Source organism: Eptesicus fuscus, chromosome 16, assembly GCF_027574615.1.
Source record: "Eptesicus fuscus isolate TK198812 chromosome 16, DD_ASM_mEF_20220401, whole genome shotgun sequence".
Taxonomy (NCBI): Eukaryota; Metazoa; Chordata; class Mammalia; order Chiroptera; family Vespertilionidae; genus Eptesicus; species Eptesicus fuscus.
The window spans coordinates 45,587,239-45,606,407 of NC_072488.1; the positions used below are offsets into that span (position 1 = coordinate 45,587,239).

At 46.1% G+C, this 19,169-nt stretch overlaps 1 protein-coding gene across 2 annotated transcripts in view; it reads left to right on the forward strand.

Moving 5' to 3' along the window:
* SEMA4F (ssemaphorin 4F) overlaps positions 1-14,902 on the forward strand; it is a 29,816-nt gene extending 14,914 nt beyond the window's left edge. Inside the window, exons 5-13 of one of the 2 annotated variants that reach the window (XM_008147397.3) lie at positions 7,138-7,257; positions 7,359-7,510; positions 8,108-8,286; positions 8,497-8,644; positions 8,772-8,994; positions 9,126-9,235; positions 9,342-9,502; positions 12,258-12,316; positions 12,579-14,902. In XM_008147397.3, coding sequence (XP_008145619.1) covers positions 7,138-7,257; positions 7,359-7,510; positions 8,108-8,286; positions 8,497-8,644; positions 8,772-8,994; positions 9,126-9,235; positions 9,342-9,502; positions 12,258-12,316; positions 12,579-13,189 — 1,763 coding nt within the window. In that variant the 3' untranslated portion in view covers positions 13,190-14,902. The remainder of the gene's footprint in view (positions 1-7,137; positions 7,258-7,358; positions 7,511-8,107; positions 8,287-8,496; positions 8,645-8,771; positions 8,995-9,125; positions 9,236-9,341; positions 9,503-12,257; positions 12,317-12,578) is intronic. The other variant, XM_054728423.1, reaches the window with a different exon arrangement.
* The last annotated feature ends 4,267 nt before the right edge of the window (positions 14,903-19,169 follow it).

The window sequence follows — 19,169 nt, forward strand, 5'->3', positions numbered from 1 at the left end:
CCTGGGTCCGGGTGAGACCATGTGTCCCTGGATCCGGGTGAGGCCTCGTACACCTAGGCCCGGGTGAGCCCAAGTGGCCCTGGGTCTGGGAGAGGCCAAGCGTCCCTGGGTCCGGGTGCGACCATGTGTCCCTGGATCCGGATGAGGCCTCGTGCACCTAGGCCCGGGTGAGGCCACGTGCCCCTGGGTCTGGGAGAGGCCAAGCGTCCCTGGGTCCGGGTGAAGCCAGATCCTGGGTCCGGGTGAGGCCGTGCGCCCCTGGATCCATCCGGGTGAGGCTGGGTCCCAGGCCCGGGTAAGACCACGCGCCCCTTGGGTATGGGTGAGGCCACGTGCCCCTTAGTCCGGGTGACGCTGTGCCCCTGGGTTCGGCCGAGACCAAACCAGAGGGAGTCGGACCTCCATTACCACCATTTGTCCACCATCCAGAGCTGAGGGGTCAGTGCTGACATGTACACATAAGGAACTACTGGACATTGAAATTGGGTCTCAAAAGAACTGTTGGTCCAGGGGGAAGCTCGCTACAGATTGATTCATTTGCTTGTCAGCATAACTATTATTGCTCGTCTCACATTCAGTTCTTATTAGTATATATCTAGTGACATATGATCTCGCTCATCTAGGGGAAATGATGAACAACATAGACTGAGGAACAAGAACAGAACCAGAAGCAAGGAGGCATCGATCGGACTATCGGGCCTCAGAGGGAGGATAGGGGAGGGTAGGGGGAGGGGGGGGGGAGGGGGAGAGTTCAACAAAACGACCTGTATGCATGCATATAAGCCTATCCAACGGTTAAGTTCAACAGGGGATTGGGGCATGCGTGGGGAGAGGGGTGGGATGGGAATGGGGGGATGAGGACAAATATGTGACACCTTAATCAATAAAGAAATTTAAAAAAAAAAAGAAACCAGCTGAGCCCAGGAGCCCATGGGAAACAAATCACTTATGTGTTATCTACATTGTTTTATCCAGTTTTAAATATAATCTTTGAATGATTTACAGTGTTTCCCGGCTTATAACATGTGTTTTATGCTCAGAATAATAAATGCTCTAAAGAAAAAAAAAAAAAATAAAATAAAAATAAATTATAAAAATTACAATATGCATTGTAGAAAGTTGAGAAAATGTAGAAATGTTAAAAAAGAAAATGAAAGGTTTATTTGCAATTCAATCATTAACAGGTAACTACTATTATTTTAGACTACTTTTTCTGTGTCTGTGTGTGTATTTATAATAAATTGGAATTATTATGCATATTTCACTTAGTATTGTATACTAAACATTTTCTTGTTATAGAAATTAATTATTCAAAATATGATTTCTAGAGACTACATAACATTTATTTCATCATATAAATATTGCATAGCACAATTTAATTATTCCTATAAAATTATACATTTAAAAAATTAAAAAACTATTGTTTTTATGAATAATACTGTAGACGAAATCTTTTAATATAAATTCTTCACATAAATGTCATTAACTGCATATGAGTAAATCCAAAAAGTAGACTTGCACGGCCAAAGGGTATAAAGATTTTTATTTTTATTTATTTATTTATTTTAATATATATTTTATTGATTTTTTACAGAGAGGAAGGGAGAGGGATAGAGAGCTAGAAACATCGATGAGAGAGAATCATCGACCAGCTGCCTCCTGCACACCCCCTATCAGGGATGTGCCCGCAGCCAATGTACATGCCCTTGACCGGAATCGAACCTGGGACCTTTCAGTCCGCAGACCAACGCTCTATCCATTGAGCCAAACCGGAATAAAGATTTTTATGGTGCTTGATGGATTTATCTAAATTTCTTTCCATTTAGTCCAACCAACTGTGATAAGAGGGCCTGTCTCACTGCATCCTTGTCAGTCCCAAATAATATATGTAATAAAGCATACAAACAGTGACTTCCTCCAAAGACTAATTTGATATATTTTTTACTTGCATCTCTATTAGTGAGATTGAACAACTTTTCATTTGTTTATTGGTACTTGTATTTCTTTTGGGGAAAGCCTCCAAAATCGTGTCCTCAAATATGACATTTATCTGTACTGCAGTTAGATAAAATTAACAAAATTATCTCAGTGTCTCTATTTGCACTGTTCAGATTTGGAAATATTTTAAAATATTTTGACAGTAACATTCACATTAGTCTAAAACATCAGCAGTTCCTTCCTAATCTCCTTTGTAGGGTCTTTGTCTTTTGCTCATCAATGTTGGGGCTCATTAGATTTCCATGCAAGATCTTCTGTTCTCATTCTATGTGGTTATGATCTCAACCAGCCCTGTGGATTCTGTTTTCACTGCCTTCTGATGCCTCCCAGACCTTATCTGGAGCTACAGACCACACATCCACCTGCCTTCCAGACATCTTCATTTGAATGTCCCATAGGAATCTCAAAATCAGCATGTCTCAAAGCTCATCATCTTCACTAACCTTCACCAAACCTGCTCCTTCATCAGTGTCCCCTCCGCTGAGTGCTTACCCACCCAGCTACCTAAGCTAGAGATAGCAGTCATCTCTGGTCTTCCTATCACATCCTATTAAAAAAGAGAGGGGGTTTTATCAAGAAGAACAGAGGGAGGGAACTTTTGCTCTTTCTCTTTAGGAACCTGTCCTGGGTTTGTATCATTTCCTTTGGTCTCATTGCGCCCAGTGTTACTGTATCTGCCAAGGAATACTGCAAATGTTCCAGATGCACTGGGTGCTGCCAGCCCACCTCTTAAATCTAGGTGTATCTGCCCTAAGACTAGCATTCACACACTGAAACAAGACAGCTATACGGTCAGGTCAACAGAGGAAAAGATAAATGCCACGTCTCCAACTATCTAATTATGGCCTGATAATAGACTGTGTTTTTAAAGAAAATTATCTAGCTGCCCCAATCCTTAGATAAGGAAATGTAGACTATTAGGGTAGCAGCTATTTATCCTGCAAAGCTCTGATCATGAGAAGAAAAGGAAGTGGAGGAAGGAAAGCCAGGGTATGTTTAAAATCGTTTTGTTTTTTAAATATATTTTTATTGATTTCAGAGAGGAAGGGAGAGGGAGAGAAGGATAGAAACATTAATGATGAGAGAGAATCATCGATTGACTGCTTCCTGCACGTCTCCCACTGGGGATCGAGTCTGCAACCAGAGCATATGACCTTGACCGGAATTGAACCCGGGACTCTTCAGTCTGCAGGCCAGTGTTCTATCCACTGAGCTAAGCTGGCTAGGGCTGTTTAAAATCATTTTAAAGCTAATGAATGATAATTCCTATTGTAAACCTTTAAAGGTGAGCATTTTGATAAAAAAGTAAAAACTTGAAACCCCAGGGGAGTGAAATATTCATTGCCATGACACTTACCCTAGTCTACCAGTGTTGTGTTCTAACACATCTGGGAAGCCTCTGCTCACAGGCTTACATCGGGGCAGGTAGAGATGTGGATTGACTTCCACAAATAATTGTGATTCTTCATCTTTTGCAACTTTCAATCTTTTTTTTTTTTTGTATTACCAAAATGAAAATATCTCCATTTTTTGGGTTATAAAATTAAATGATGCTAACTATAAAAATGATTCAACGAACACAAGAAGTATAAGGAGAAAATGAAAATCACTTGTAATTTCATTAGTCAGAAGCAAACTTCATTAACACTGTAGAGCTGTAGCTCCTTCAACAATCTTTCCTACATCTGCAGGCATGTATACATATCTTTAAACATCGGGTTGAATTGTAACCAGTGTTTTGTTCTAACCAGCTTGTTCCCTGAACTCAACACTGTGGGCATCTTTCTCTTTTGCACATCATCTTTTGCCAATAGCAAATGTATATTTTAATGTCTACTGACTTGATCCATTGAGTAATAATCCACCAAAAACTGCACATTCAGGGATATTTTATTATATGGACAGTACAACAACATACTTGGAAGTGAGACTGTCCCGGAGAATCTAGGACATGGGGTGATCCTGTGTCCTCTGTAGATTCTTGCCCTCATTAACTGATGGCTGCTGTTCTTTCTCTGTGTTTGTAAGACTGTTGCAAGTTCCTTGGTACACCTGAAACTCTACTATTTCCTCCCAAAGTGTCTGATCCCTTTTGTAGTCCCTTAGTGTCAGTGACCCTCTGCTATTCCATCCTGAGTGTGTTCCTCAGCAATCTAGGCTCCAGAGTTGCTGAGTACCCTTGATGATCTGTTAGAAAGTTTTGGGACCCCTTACCTCTATCTATCATTGGGTCCTTACATGGTTAACAGAGGTCCTTTACTGTTTGCAGAATACTTATGATTGTCTACACACACACACACACACACACACACACCCCAAACCATGCTGCCAACATATTTATAACTGTCTCCACAACATCTCCTTGCATTCTCAGGTTATCCATGACACAACTTCTACCAGACTTTTGGTTTTAGAGTATTTTATTTATAACACTCTTAGGGAAAATTTCATTCCAACTTTGGCTTCTTTATCAACTTTTATTTCCCCTTGGAAATACAGAGGACTGGCTTATTTGCTGCTCCATTTGGGTCCAGGACTTGTGCCCCAAACCTGGTTTCTTCCTCCTGAAACCACTGCAAGGAAATGGATGCCATTTTATAATCCCTCCACCTCAGGCAACAATTCAAGCACATGGCCCCTTGAGAGTTCATAAGGAGCTATCACCAACATGTATTGAATGCCAGCCATGGGCCAGGCCCTATCTGGGTTCTGTGTTTATCTCATTTAAGCCTCAGCGCTACTCTGAGGAACCTGAGACTTAGGAAGGTTAATTTGCCCAAGATCACACTACCTGTAAGTATTCAGGGTTCAAACCCAAAACTCCCTGGCTCCAACATGTTTGGATTCTTATCACAAACACAAATCACAAGAGATAGTATAGTTTCCCTCCCCTCCACTGTTTCTAACCCTCCACTGTTGCCCTCTGAGGGCTCCTAACTCTGTTTTGCTCTGCATACCGTTTTTAAAATAGTGGTTATCTTTCTGGTGCCTGAGGCATGCAGCTTTGCTCCACCATGACTGTTTTCCCTGTACTGGCCCTTCTCTACAGTTACCCTAAGTGGGTGAGCCCCATGGCTCCTGCTGGGGTTTCTGCACTGTCTTCTGGCATACCAGCCTCTCTTGCTTCTCCATCCTCTCTGACTTGATCTTCTGAGTTGCCTTCAGTAGCTTCTCCCATAGAGGGTGGTGTCCTAGGGCTCTCTTCTCGCCTTTCTTGTCTGTGACGTTTATGTCATAACTTAAGCATGACTCCCAATTAGCCTGACTTGGCCCTGCTGCCTGACTCCTTCTGTTTGATTGCCTTCCAATATCTCTGACCAGATGTCCTGAAGGTTCTTCAACCTTAGCATGTCCAACAACTAAGCTCACTTCTTCTCCAGCCATCTCCTTTATGGGCCTTCTCCTGTCATTTCCTGGCTTGGATCATAATATCACCATCTACTATCATCCATCTTCTAATCAGGAAACCTTAGAGATATATTTTATTCCATTCTTTCACACCTCATACTCAATTGATTTTCAAACCTTGTTAATGGACTCTACTTCAGAAGTATCTCCCAAGTCCAGTCCCTTTATTCCCTCTGCCCCTGCCTTAATTCAGGCACTCCACTCTTGCCTGCGCTGTGTGAATGGCCTCTTAACTAGCATTATCTTCTTAAAAACCAAAACTGATTATGTCACCTGTCTTCAAGAAAATCTCTGCAGTTTTGCTCTTACCTGTAGGATCAAGTCCATGTTCCTGGTTTTGGCAGAGCAGTCATCATAATTGGGTGCCTATCTCTGCACCTCCAACTGCACCTCTGCTTGCTTGCCTGTCAGCTCCTGAATCCCACTGGCCCTGCAGCCTGGGGAGTAGCCCACATCCCTAAACACGGCATCCTTCTTCCCACATGTTTATTGTCCTCCCTGAAGCCCTTCTACCTGGCAAATGCTCATTCTTCAGACCTGGCCCAAATGTCACCTCTGAGATGCTGCTACCCAGTCAGATGTGGCTGGGCCGTCCTCTGTGCTCCTGCACACATCTGTGCATCCCCACCTCTTGGTATCCATCTGATTAAACGGACTCAGATGAGGGTTCTTGGGGGCATCAATGTGCTTAACACCTGGCACAGTGCCTCGTATGTAGTAAGTGATAAAGTAATGCCACTCTGTTCTCTCCAGAACCGCTGTCCTCTGTGATACACAAAACTCTGAGGGGGAGGGGATTGTGACCTTGTACTCCCCCAAATCATTTTCTCTGGCTCATGTCTGAGTCCTTGGCAGTGGTACTCAGAGTGGCTATAATGCTCTCACATTCAGCCCAGAGCTGCACCACTCCCATCTCTTCCAGGAATCTGCATCTTGATCAGTTCCGCAAATGATGCTAGTATTCCCTAAAGTTGTGACTAGTTCCAGAGCATTGTACACCCACTAATGTTCAGAAAGAATGCTGGTTCCTTCAGTCATTTACCACAGGGGGAGAACTTAAGTAAGACTGGGACTTGCTGCAAAGCAAACCTCCTTCCTGGAGAGTCGCAGTATAATTAGCATATTACAGGGTAGAGAAATCCCTAAAACAAAGACAACACAAGCAAACCAACCAAACAGCCTGATTTCCACAAGGGTAGCTTTCTCCTTTGTGTGTGTGTGTGTGTGTGTGTGTGTGTGTACACACACACACACACACATATATAAATATGTATATATTTTTTTTATTGGTTTCAGAGAGAGGAAGGGAGAGAGTGCTAGAAGCATCAATGATGAGAGAGAAACACTGATTGGCTGCCTCCTGCATGTCCCCTATTGGGGATCAAGCCCATAACCCAGGCAAGTGCCCTCATCAGGAATTGAACTGTGACCTCCTGGTCATCCATTGAGCCACACTGTTCGGGATACAAGGGCAGCTTTCATTCTCCCTTCATATACATTAACACTCCTGCACTTTCCTCTAAACACTGCTTCCCCACTCTGCCCTGGAGCACATTATGTCTAGGATGATTTTAAATGAGGGAATCCTCTCATGTGCTTAGCAGTGCCCTGCACTTAATGGGCACTCAGCCCCTGAGAGTTCCTGCCCCTGCTTTATCCCTGCTCTGCCTGTGGCCCCTTTTGTATCCTTCAGCAGGTCTCACAGCTCATCTCCTCCCTGTCTCCCTGCAGGGGGGGTTCTCTATGCTGCCACTGTGAAAAACTACCTGGGGACGGAGCCGATTATCTCCCGGGCTGTGGGCCGTGCTGAGGATTGGATTCGGACAGAGACCTTGCCATCCTGGCTTAACGGTGGGGAGAGGAAGAGGGGTACTCTGGGGACAAAGAGGGTGGGTGGAGGCTGGGTGGCCCCACACTGAGTCTGTGGGATCTGAGACCACAGGTCTCCCCAGCTCCAGCCTTTGTCGCAGCCGTGGCCTTGAGGCCAGCTGAGTGGGGGGATGAAGACGGAGACAAGGAAATCTACTTCTTCTTTACGGAGACTTCTCGAGCATTTGACTCATACGAGCGCCTTAAAGTTCCTCGGGTGGCCCGTGTGTGTGCGGTGAGACTCCGATCCCAGCTGTCTGTCTGTCTGTTGACTCCTGCTCTGCCTGGTCTCTGTCTTTTCTTCTCTGGGTCTCTGTCTTTGCATTTCTCCTCTGTCTCCATTTTCCCTGTCTTGACTTATTTTCTGCGAAGAGTATGGGGAAAGGGCTCTAGCCCCTTTAACTCCATAACTACCCTTGTGACACAGTGTCCCTAGGAGCTGTAGAGGTTAAAGGTGGGAATTGTTGACAGACCTGGGCTCCAGACCCTGCTCCACTACTTCCTGCCTCTGTGACTTGGGGCAGGTTCTTTATAGATGAGGATGTTGATGATGCCTAGCTATAAGGGTTGTTTTGAGGACTAAATGAGTAAGGTATGTAAAGCACGTAGTATAGTGCTTCATAAGTGCAACAATGAACTTAGTCACCGTCATTGTGACCCTGTCTGCCCATGTATCATTCCCTACTGCTAACTCTGTCTGTATCTCTACATTGCATTTTTATGCATCTGTCTCTCCATCTGTCCTTGTCTGGGGGAAACTCGTATTGGTCTCCACATTCTCCCTACAATGTTGGTCTTCTAAAGAGAAATGCCCACGCTCTTGTCACCTCAGGGGGACCTTGGGGGCCGGAAGACCCTCCAGCAGAGGTGGACGACCTTTCTGAAAGCTGACCTGCTGTGTCCAGGGCCTGAAGATGGCCGGGCCTCTAGTGTCCTGCAGGACATGGCTATTCTTCGACCTGAGACTGGAGTGGGGGCCCCCATCTTTTATGGCATCTTTTCCTCCCAGTGGTGAGGGGGTCCTGGTGTGGAGGAGAGTTACAGGGTGGGAGATACGTGGGGTTGGCACCTTTCAGTGCTGTCTCTTCCAGAGGGGGTGGCCTCTCCCAGGAGCTGGCTGCATGGCTCCTATGCATTTCTTATGGGTCATCTCATTTGACAGGGGGTGAGTTGTCCCCTAGTGCTCTTCAGATATCTGGCTCCAACCTGTGTCTCTTTCAGGGAGGGCGCTGCCATCTCGGCTGTCTGTGCCTTCCGACCACAAGACATTCGGACAGTGCTGAATGGTCCCTTCAGAGAGCTGAAACATGACTGCAACAGGGGACTGCCTGTCATGGACAATGATGTACCCCAGCCCAGACCTGGAGAGGTAAGGGGTCTGGGACAGCTCTTCACCCCATGCCAGAATTGCCTCATTAGAGCAAGAGCCCAACTAAGCATCACGGATACCTCCTGGCCCCTGGGAAACTTTGTCACCTACCCTGTGTTTTCTCTAGTGCATCGCTAATAACATGAAACTCCAGCAGTTTGGCTCGTCACTCTCCCTGCCTGACCGTGTGCTCACCTTCATCCGGGATCACCCCCTCATGGACAGGCCAGTGCTTCCAGCTGATGGCCACTCCCTGCTGGTCACTACCGATACAGTCTATCTCAGAGTTGTGGCCCACAGGGTGGCCAGCCTCTCAGGGAAAGAGTATGATGTGCTCTACCTGGGGACAGGTATGTTTAGTAACCACGTACATTGCCCATCCCGTGCTCTTGTCAAACAGAGGGTCATATACTTACAGGTATGAGAGTCCAGGGCACAGGTACAGTGTGTCATTATGTCGTGCCCTCTGCCTGCTTCCTAGAGGATGGACACCTCCACAGAGCTGTGCGGATTGGAGCCAAGCTCAGCGTCCTTGAGGATCTGGCCTTATTCCCAGAGCCACAGCCAGTTGAGAATATGAAATTGTATCAAGTGAGTCATAGATTTCGGGGAGTCTGGTGGGGGGACTTCTGAGCTAGCTTGTGACCTCGATGTCTGGGAGATGCAGCATAGTCCTCTTTTTACTCACTTTCTCTAGAGCTGGCTTCTGGTTGGGTCCCGTACTGAGGTAACACAAGTGAACACAACCAACTGTGGACGTCTCCAGAGCTGCTCAGAGTGCATCCTGGCCCAAGACCCTGTCTGTGCCTGGAGCTTCCGGCTAGATGCGTGTGTGGCCCATGCTGGGGAGCATGGAGGGTGAGTGTGGCTGCCCTGGCCTCTTGCCTGCTGTCACAGGCTCTGACCTCTCCATGTATCTGCCTGTTTCTGATCTGTTCATGCTGCCATGTGTGTTTCTTTTAGTGTCACTGTGTTTGTCAGTCCCTACCAACTCATCTGTTTGTCCATCATGCGGCCTTATCAATGTTCCTGCCACCTTGCTGGACCTGCCCTGGACCATGTGACTGACTTTCATGTTGACATACACTTCTCAGTTTCCATTTTATAAGAGCTCTTAGAAGTATTTTCACAGTTGACCACTCCCTCCTTCCTGCCTTGAAATACTCTTTCCTATTGCCTTCTATGACTCTGCATTCTCCTGGTTTTCCTCCCTATCTCACCAGCCTGTCTCCCTTTACTCATTCCTTTCCATCCATTTTCTGAATTTTGATATTTCTCAGGGTTCAGTCCTTCTTTTTACACTTCTATGCACTTTTTAGGTGATATTATTCCCATTATTTTCAACACCAACTGAGTGTTGTTTACAACTACAGATGTATCTGTAGTTGAGCCTACAGAACTCCTTATCCTACTGCCTACTTGGATGCTTTATAAGCTGCTCAAATTTAGCAGGTCTTAGCATGCACTGTTGTTTTCTCGTTCTTTCACATGGTTCTTTGGTTTTCCTCATCGCAAAAAAAGGACCTCTGTGAATCCAGTTGTTTAAGCCAGAAATTGCCCACACTATATTGCAGTTGGTACTGACTCTAGCTCCATCTATTATATCCTCAGTCCACAGCAACTTCTCTCCTTCTCTATTGCTATCATCCTTGTCCTAGCCATCATCATTTATTAATTGGATTACTCTAATAACCTCCAAATTGGTCTTGTTTTGTCCATTTGGGGATCCTATCATCCATTTTTCACTCAGCAGTTAACTTAAAATCATGTGCCACATTAAAGCATATCTCTGACATTATATTCATCTACAATATTTCATTATATATCTGTATCAGATAAGGACTCTCTTAAAAACATTCTATTATAGGAAATTTCAAACATTCAAAAACTAGATAGTATAATGAATTTCCATGTATCTATCACTCAGCTTCAACAACCATCAACTGACCAGTCTTGCTTGATCACTATCTTCACTCACTTTCAATTATTTTAAAGCAAATCTTAGACATCATATCACTTCATCCATAAATCTCTCTGTGTGTATCTCTAACACAGAAAGGCTTTAAAAAAATGTAACCATATTATCATTATCACACTGCAAACTCACTTTCTTAATGTCATCAACTATCTAATCAATGTCTGATTTTCCCAATTGCATATACTTAAAGATAGTTTGCTTAAGTCAGGGTCAAAATAATGTCCATCAGTTGTAATTGGTTGATATGTTTCTTAAGTCTTTTAATATTTAATTAAGATTCCTTTCAAATGAGTAATTTTTAGTTGATTGCTTGAAAGGTATTTTTTTCAGACTGACTTCATGACTTCCTATTTTGAATCCCAGTTAATTTACTGTATATTTGTGCATATTACTAAATCCCAATCTTACAAATATTTTAGAAGTAAAAGTACTTGTTTTTGGGAATTGATTTTGGTTAAGAACTTTGATCTGGTATTTTAGTTTCTCTTGGGAGAACTTTGACACATCTCAGATGAAAACAAGTGCTTGATTCTTTTCTTTATTGCTTTAATATTCATTAAAATAAGAATTTCATTGGTGTTGGATATCCTGTGTATTTGAGCCTTGGGGTCTCCTCCACATATATATGTATGTGTTGGTAGGATGTGGGGTGTGCATACATGCCAGTATACTTCTTAGTAATATGAGAAATGACCAAGCTGGTACTTCTATGCACTCTACCCTTCATACCTCAATTCATATAAGGGAGAAAACACAGACCATGAAGTTCCTGTGGCTATAGCCACACCTATGGCCTTCCCATGTTCCCCACTGTCAGCCAGACTAAGCAAACTTGGTTTTACCCAGAGACTTGAATATATTCATACCAGTCTCAGAGCTTATTTCCGGGGCTCCAATTCGTGTTGAAGGAATTCACACTCAAACAGAATCTACTTTTGGTGGAAGCTTTTGTGTGTTTCACCTGGTCTTCACTGACAGCCCACTAGAGGTCTCCCTGGCCGCTCTCCCTCCCTCTGGTAGTGGTGCCAGGAAGTTCAGAGTGAGCAGCCTGTCTTGCTGTCCTTCTTTCAGACACAGTCCATTGAAATCCTGAAAATATCAAGATTGTATTATTTGAAACAGATCTGTTAGAGGCCAGTAGGTACCAACAGTTGTTGAAGAAAGAGTTCCTGCACAGAGATGAGCAGCTTTATGAAACAAAGTCATCTCACTGACCCTCACAGAATTTTGATTAACTTTTATAGAGAAGTCTTCCCTTTCTTTTAACAGAAAAAAACCCAGACCGCCCTGTAGTTTTAATATTTTTTTCCAGAGAAATCATATGGTGTGGACAGTCAGCTATATTTCTTGGAAAATTCCAATTTTTTTTTTTAAAGCACACCACCAAACATCTTTCCAACAGACCTAGTGCAGATTTAATTTTCTATGGTCTGCTAGAACATATGTAGAATTTGACATGTCAATCGTCATGAGGAGTATTGGGGGAAATTTTAATGATGAGAATGTTGGCTGATAATTCTAGGAGTGATTAATGAGATGATGGGAGATATAATGAGTGAGTGAATATTCTGTGGTACTGAGGAGTATAGAAGGGAATATTGACACTGGATTTATCAAATACTCTCTTCTTTGTAGGCTGGTCCAAGACATAGAGTCAGCGGATGTCTCTTCTTTGTGTCCTAAAGAGCCTGGAGGTCTGTCTGGTTTAGGGAAATGTGGGTGGAGTTGGGTGGAAAGAGGCTAGAAAGTTGTCCATTTTGGACCCACTTTTAAACTTGGATCCTAGAAGATACGGTAGCCAGTGACCTGGGCCTTACCCTTTTTGGGAATCTCCTTTTAGCTTTGCCCCCATGGTTCCTTCTCAAATCTGATACCCCCCTATGTTTCTCTTCATCCCCCCTCCACCCCCCAGCCTATAGCCTCACTACCTTTTATGCCTTTGCTGTTTCTTTGCAGAACACCCAGTAGTGTTTGAAGTTCCTGTGGCTACAGCTGCGCATGTGGTCTTGCCATGTTCCCCAAGCTCAGCCTGGGCATCCTGTGTGTGGCACCAGCCCAGTGGAGTGACTGCTTTTACCCCCCGGAGGGATGGGCTAGAGGTGGTGGTAACCCCAGGGGCCATGGGTGCTTATGCTTGTGAATGTCAGGAGGGTGGGGCAGCCCGCGTGGTAGCAGCTTATAGCTTGGTATGGGGCAGCCATCAGGGCCCCTCAGGCCGGGCCCACACTGTGGGGGCTGGACTGGCTGGCTTCTTTCTGGGGGTTCTTGCAGCATCTCTGACTCTCCTCCTGATTGGTCGACGTCAGCAGCGACGGCGACAGAGGGAACTTCTGGCTAGAGACAAGGTGGGCTTGGACCTGGGGGCGCCGCCATCTGGGACCACAAGCTACAGCCAGGATCCTCCCTCTCCCTCTCCTGAAGATGAGCGGCTGCCCCTGGCTCTAGGCAAGAGGGGCAGTGGCTTTGGTGGCTTCCCTCCACCTTTTCTGCTTGATCCTTGCCCGAGCCCAGCCCATATTCGGTTAACTGGGGCTCCTCTGGCCACGTGTGATGAAACATCCATCTAGGGCGGGCAAATGACCACTAGTGCATGAGTGGCCACTGGAATGGAGTGATTATTGAGATGTTGGGGTCACTGGGCCTGGAAGACCATCATGGCCTCTGACTTCTCTTTGGCCTTTGAGTGATCACTTGACTTCACTGTCAGCCATCTCTGGGCCTAGATGTGCTCCAGGCCAGGCCTTTGTCTGAGTCCTGATTCCTGCTTCCTGATTCCCATGAGAGATCAGAACTTCTCTCTGCAGTGAATCAGGACGTTTCCCACCCCTGCTCTCTGAACCCTGGTGACCCCTTCAGTCCTGGCCCATTATTTTGGGCCCATAAATTTGGAGAGGGGCATAGGACATAGCTATGACTTTGCCTTCTGGTTTTACCCTGGCCAGAAGGAGGAGCTATGGAGGCAATTGGAAGCTAATGTGCACTGAGCCCTTGGAGTGGTTTTGCTGATTCTTCCAGTTAGTCTAATTCTCTGTGGAGAGTGCATGATCTCCCTCCACCCCACTTTTCCTTCTTCCATGAAAGCATGTGTATATATGAGTGTTCATAGGACACCTGCCAAATGTGCATGAATGACTGGGCCATTGCTCAGGTGTATTCATCGGGGGTAAGGAGGGGGAAGATTGGGAGGGGGGAGTTGACCCTATAGCCAGTGAAGGAATGGCTTTCTAAAAGAAAATAAACAACTGCCCCCACTCCCCCAATCACTTCTCACAACCCTTCTCTTGAGTTGAGAAAAACTCCCAAAAAGGCCTTCTGGGTGGGAAGGGTAGCAGTACATGTGACCCCATATTTCTGTTTGTTTTTGCCTCCTGGCTGCCACCACTGCCATGCTCTCTTCCTCTGGCTGGAGTGCAGGCTGGACCCCCTTTCCTTGGCTCCCATTAAAAATAAATTTCACAACATTCTAAATATTAGGGAACAACAAAAGGGGAACAGTCATAGGAAATGCAAGCAGTGTAAAGATAAGTTTGTATCAGTGACTTTACTCAGGTTGACACCCTTGCCCTAAAGCAGTTAGTTCTCCAGTGGGGGTCCATGGACTCCCTGAACTCGTATGCAAAATGTTGTCTGTGTATGTGTGTCTGTGTTTTTCTGGGGAGATGTTTTATGGCTTTCATCAGATTCTCAAGGCCTTAACAAAGTTAAAGGACCACTACCCCCAAGTCATGACACCGTTGGCCAAGCTGAGATGGTGCCACTCAGCAGCAGCTCTTCTGCCCCGGCCCACCTGCTCTGTGGCCAGGCCCTGGACTTGCAGCTCCTGGATGCCGTCTCATTTCTCCAGACCCTGGAAGCTGGGCTCTGTGCATATTTGAAGACACTATCAACTCTCACTAAACTTAAAGACTTCTTCCTGCTTCACAGCTCGCAGATGCTTTAGGCTTCTCCTGCTCGGTTCTGGTCTTGGCCTGTAAATGTGCCTCATTCATCCCTGGTGAGGGATTTTCCCTCCACCTCCCTTGAGCTCCAATGAATGATCCAGCCCTTCCCAGTTGAAGTTTTCAGCTCTACTTTCCTTGGCGGCAGCCTGTGAATCACCCAAAAGAGTCCCCTTGGGTTTGGACTTATCAGTGGCTATGCCCTAATAAGTGTATGATCTTCAGCAAGTAATGTAACCTAGGAACATTGGTTTACTCATCTGTAAAGTGGGGATAATAATACCTACCTCAAGGTTGCTACAAGGATTAAATGAGAACATGTCAACAATAAAGCACTATCTATACCAGTAGAGGTGGTTGTGTAAATATTGGGCTATTACACCATAATCATACGCCTTAACCAAATGGTAACCATGACACATGCATCACTTTAAGCCCCATTTGATGGAAGGAGGGTCATTGCCTCACACAGATGTCATCTCTGACCAGATCTTAGCAGCCAGTGTCTAAGGCCTGTGGGAGGCAGGGCCTGTGGTTTATTGTAATTCTCAGATGTCTGACCTTAGTGACCTTATTAGTCTTTTGTGGGGTTGGAGGAAGGTGTGTATGTTCTTGGGTTTGTCCTCACTTTACTCTCTCAAAGTTATGCGTTAATTCCATTTGAGGGAGGAAAGGACATGGGGAGATGTCAGAGGGGCCTGGTGTCTCTGAGGAGGGGAGGAGAAGAATTTTCCAGGGCGAGGTGGGAGGGTGGGGAGGAATTCAAGCATGTCAAACTCATGGCCAGCAGGCCACATACAGCCTGCCGGCCACAAGTTTGACATGCTTGGATTAGATCATGGTAGATTTGAGCATTCGGTTCTTGAACAGTGGCTCTGGTTGGAGGAAAATGGGATGAGGAATGTAGGAAAAATGAGGAATGATGGGAATAGACATGAAGTGAGGAAAATCACCTCTTAGAAAGTTCAAGCCCCAAGAGTGAGTGAGGGCTCAGGAATGTGAAGCCAGCCCCTAGAGAAATAGTGTGAGTAATTGCATTATCTTTGGGGTGTGGGAAGGGAAGAGAGCTGAAGAAGGGTGCAGGATTCCCACAGGGACGATTGTGAGGATTCTGGCAGCTAGAGACCTGGCTGGCTTCACACATTAAAGCAGGGTGAAGATGGGACTTGCGCCCCACTTCCTGGCCCTCACTCTTAAATTCCCCTCTGTTTTTGGCTCTGGTCCCTGATCCCTAAACTGTTACCCTCAGCTTGTCACTCCTACTATTGTCTGCTGCTACCCACCTCCCTTTACTGAAAATAGAGCCAGAAAGATATGCTCATTATGGGCTCTTCTGAGCCCAGGGAGCTCTAGCACAGCACTGGCCTAACCCAACAGGAGGCCAACTCACATCTTTTCCCTGGAGACCCCAGTCCCTCCTTTTCCCCAGCAGCCCACAACTTCACTGGTGGCCTCAGTGATGGCGGGAAACGTCCTTTTGGTATCTGCTGGGCCCTGACTGTCCTGGCTTCTCTGCTTCTGTCATGGCTGCAACAGACTATACACAGGTCCTGCCTGTCTCAAAGGTGTAGTGATAAGACTTGCCTTTTTTGGTTGTTGAGGCAAAGTTGGAATTTTGAAAGATTGTTTTTACCAACTAGAGGAAAAACTAGCAATAAAAGTACAAGATAGACTGATAAACAAGAACAGACCCAGAAACAAGGAGGCATGGATCAGACTGTCGGGCCTCAGAGGGAGGGTAGGGGAAGGTGGGGGTAAAGGGGAGAGATCAACCAAAGGACTTGTGTGCAAGCATATGAGCCTAACTAGCGGTTAAGGACAACAGGGGCGTGGAGGCATGTGTGGGGAGGAGTGTGGGCTGGGAATGGGGGGATGAGGACAAATATGTGATACCTTAATCAATAAAGAAATTAAAAAATATATAAATAAAAACAAACAAAAGTACAAGAAATCTTTCTGCAGTTTTTAAGTTTTCCCCGGTGGGCCCCAGGACAGACCTCTCTGTGACATGGTAACGTGTGTGACCAGTAGACAACAGGTGTGGTTCCAGACAGGTCTATCTGGACTGATGAAAACACCGGGTCCTGGTTGAGGTTGGGAACGGCAAGCAATAGAGAAGAGTCCAGCTTCCTGAGGATGTTAGGTGGGGCCAGGGGCCCGGTTAAGAGGGCTGCTCCAGGCCCTGAGGAGAAATAAGTGCAAGCCAAGAACTCTTCCTCTCTTTTCTTTCCCTTGGTTCCCAGCCCAGGGGACTGGGGTTTAGGGCTACAGATGCATCTTGGACCTGCCCACTGGTGGGTGTGGCACTCCTTATTTATGACAGAGTTGGCACTCCGAGACTTGGCAGTGCTGGACCACAAGCTAAAGGCTTTCACCACCTGCAGCTGGAACCATGATTGGGGCAGAAGGAGACAGCAACTGATGCTGGATCCAAAGACCAATGTCTCACCCTCAGGTTCGAGCAAGTCCTTTGAGTTGAGGCTGGCAATAAAGTCCTTCCAGGACTGAGGTTCACACTAGGCACACTCTGAGGGGTAAGCGTTGAGGAAGCTGGTTCGATCTCTCTGGTCAGAGGCTGAGGCAGAGAACTCCTGGGGAAAGCTCAGGCCTGCATAGGCATACATTGTATCTGTCAACTGAGGGGCTCCAATTAGCCTCAGATGGAGTTCCTAGAATTCTCCCCTGCAAGCCCAGGAATGCAAACAGTCAACATGCATTTTTAGTATTCTCCTTTCAAGACATGCTTACTCACTTATGATAGGTAAGCTCCTATTCCTTCCGCTATAAGAAGCGAGGAGGCAGAAGTGGCCCTTGCCTGAGGTGAGAGTGGGGATGGCTGTTCTAGTCTTTGAGTGACGTAGACCTGTGCTCTGATTCCACGCAGTTTCTCCAGAAGTGAGACAAGCTCTGTGAGATGGAGGCGTGGATGCTGGAGACAGTCATGGCCTTGAGGATGACGGGGAAGAGTCCCATACTTTGTTGTGAAAGGATGGAGCTGCCTGCCTATTGGCTGAGTGGGTTTGGAGAATGAGCTTCTCAGCAGCAGCAGTCATGGGAACCAGACTCTTCTGTCCTTTGCTGGGAGCCACATGAGTCCCATGAATTCATGTTCAATTCTAGGGAGAAAGATGGCCACCCTAAAAATGCCTGAGATAAAATATTTTCCTTCTGAAGTGACTGGGAGTGCAGGTTAAATTGATTCACAGAAATAAAGTAATGTTTTTTTTGGCCCCTGTGAGTTTGTAGAGAAACATTCATGTCTACTGTAACTAATATCAGCATTTCTAAAATTAGCTGAGTCTGGATGTCTGCATTATGAACTGGCCTATAGACCAAGAGAACAGAACTGGCTGTAGAAGGGTAGAGTTGAATGGCTTCTAAAATGAAGAAGCTATTTCTCCTAAGGTAGCTTCTCCCAACACATAACCACCAAATTAATCTTTTATCACACTTAAAACCTATCACCTCTCAGATTTACTGGATTTAGGCAAATTGCCTGTGATTTCATCATCCTATATAATAAAAGCCTAATATGCTAAGTGTCTGGTCGGCTGTTCAACCAATCAAAATGTAATATGCTAATGATATGCTAAGGCCGCTCAATCACTCACTATGATGTGCACTGACTACCAGGGGCAGACAGTCAACCGGTCGACCAGTCACTATGACATTCACTGACCACCAGGGGAAAGACGCTCCGACCAGTAGGTGAGCTTGCTGCTGGGGTCCAGCCGGTCAGGATTGAGTGAGACGGGCCAGACATACCCTGGAGCCCTTCTGCGGTCCCTCCCTGGCTGGCCAACCTCCCGTGTCCTTCCCTGGCCCTGATTGTGCACTGGTGGGGTCCCTCGGCCTAGCCTGCACCCTCTTGCAATTTGGGACACCTTAGGGGATGTCAGAGAGCCAGTTTTGGCCCGATCCGCAGGCCAGGCTGAGGGATCCCACCAGTGCACGAATTCGTGCACTGGGCCTCTAGTAATACTATAACTCATTGTAGATTGTGATCACCTTGCAATTCCCAGGTGTCCTAGTTGACAAACCGAAGTGTCTGCATGCTACCTCTACAAAGGTTTATGACAAGGCTATCATTAGGAGCTTTGCTAGATAAGTTGTTATTCTTTTGGGTATTTATTGCTGTGCTAGTCAGGATAGGCTTTGTTAACTATATATATAAAAGCCTAAGCAACTGGCTGACTGGCCGGTAGCTATGACGTGCAATGACCATCAGGGGGCAGATGCTCTGACTGGTAGCTCTAATGCACACTGACCACCAGGGGGCAGATGCTCAACGCAGGAGCTGCTGAGCTGCGGTGACTTGGCAGCTGTGGTTCTTGGGTGATGCACGCGGAACCAGAGAGGAGGGAGCCCGATTCCAGGGTGCTTCACCCGAGAACCACCCTCTCGCAACCCGGCACCCCTTGGGGGATGTCGGAGAGCCAGTTTTGGCCCAATCCCTGCAGGCCAGGCTGAGGGACCCCCACTGGTGCACGAATCTGTGCACCGGGCCTCTAGTGATATAATAACAAACAACCCCATACTCTTAGTGGTTTAAAAATGTTTCTTACACACACTACTTAAAAAAGAAGGAAATCCTGACACATCCTACAAT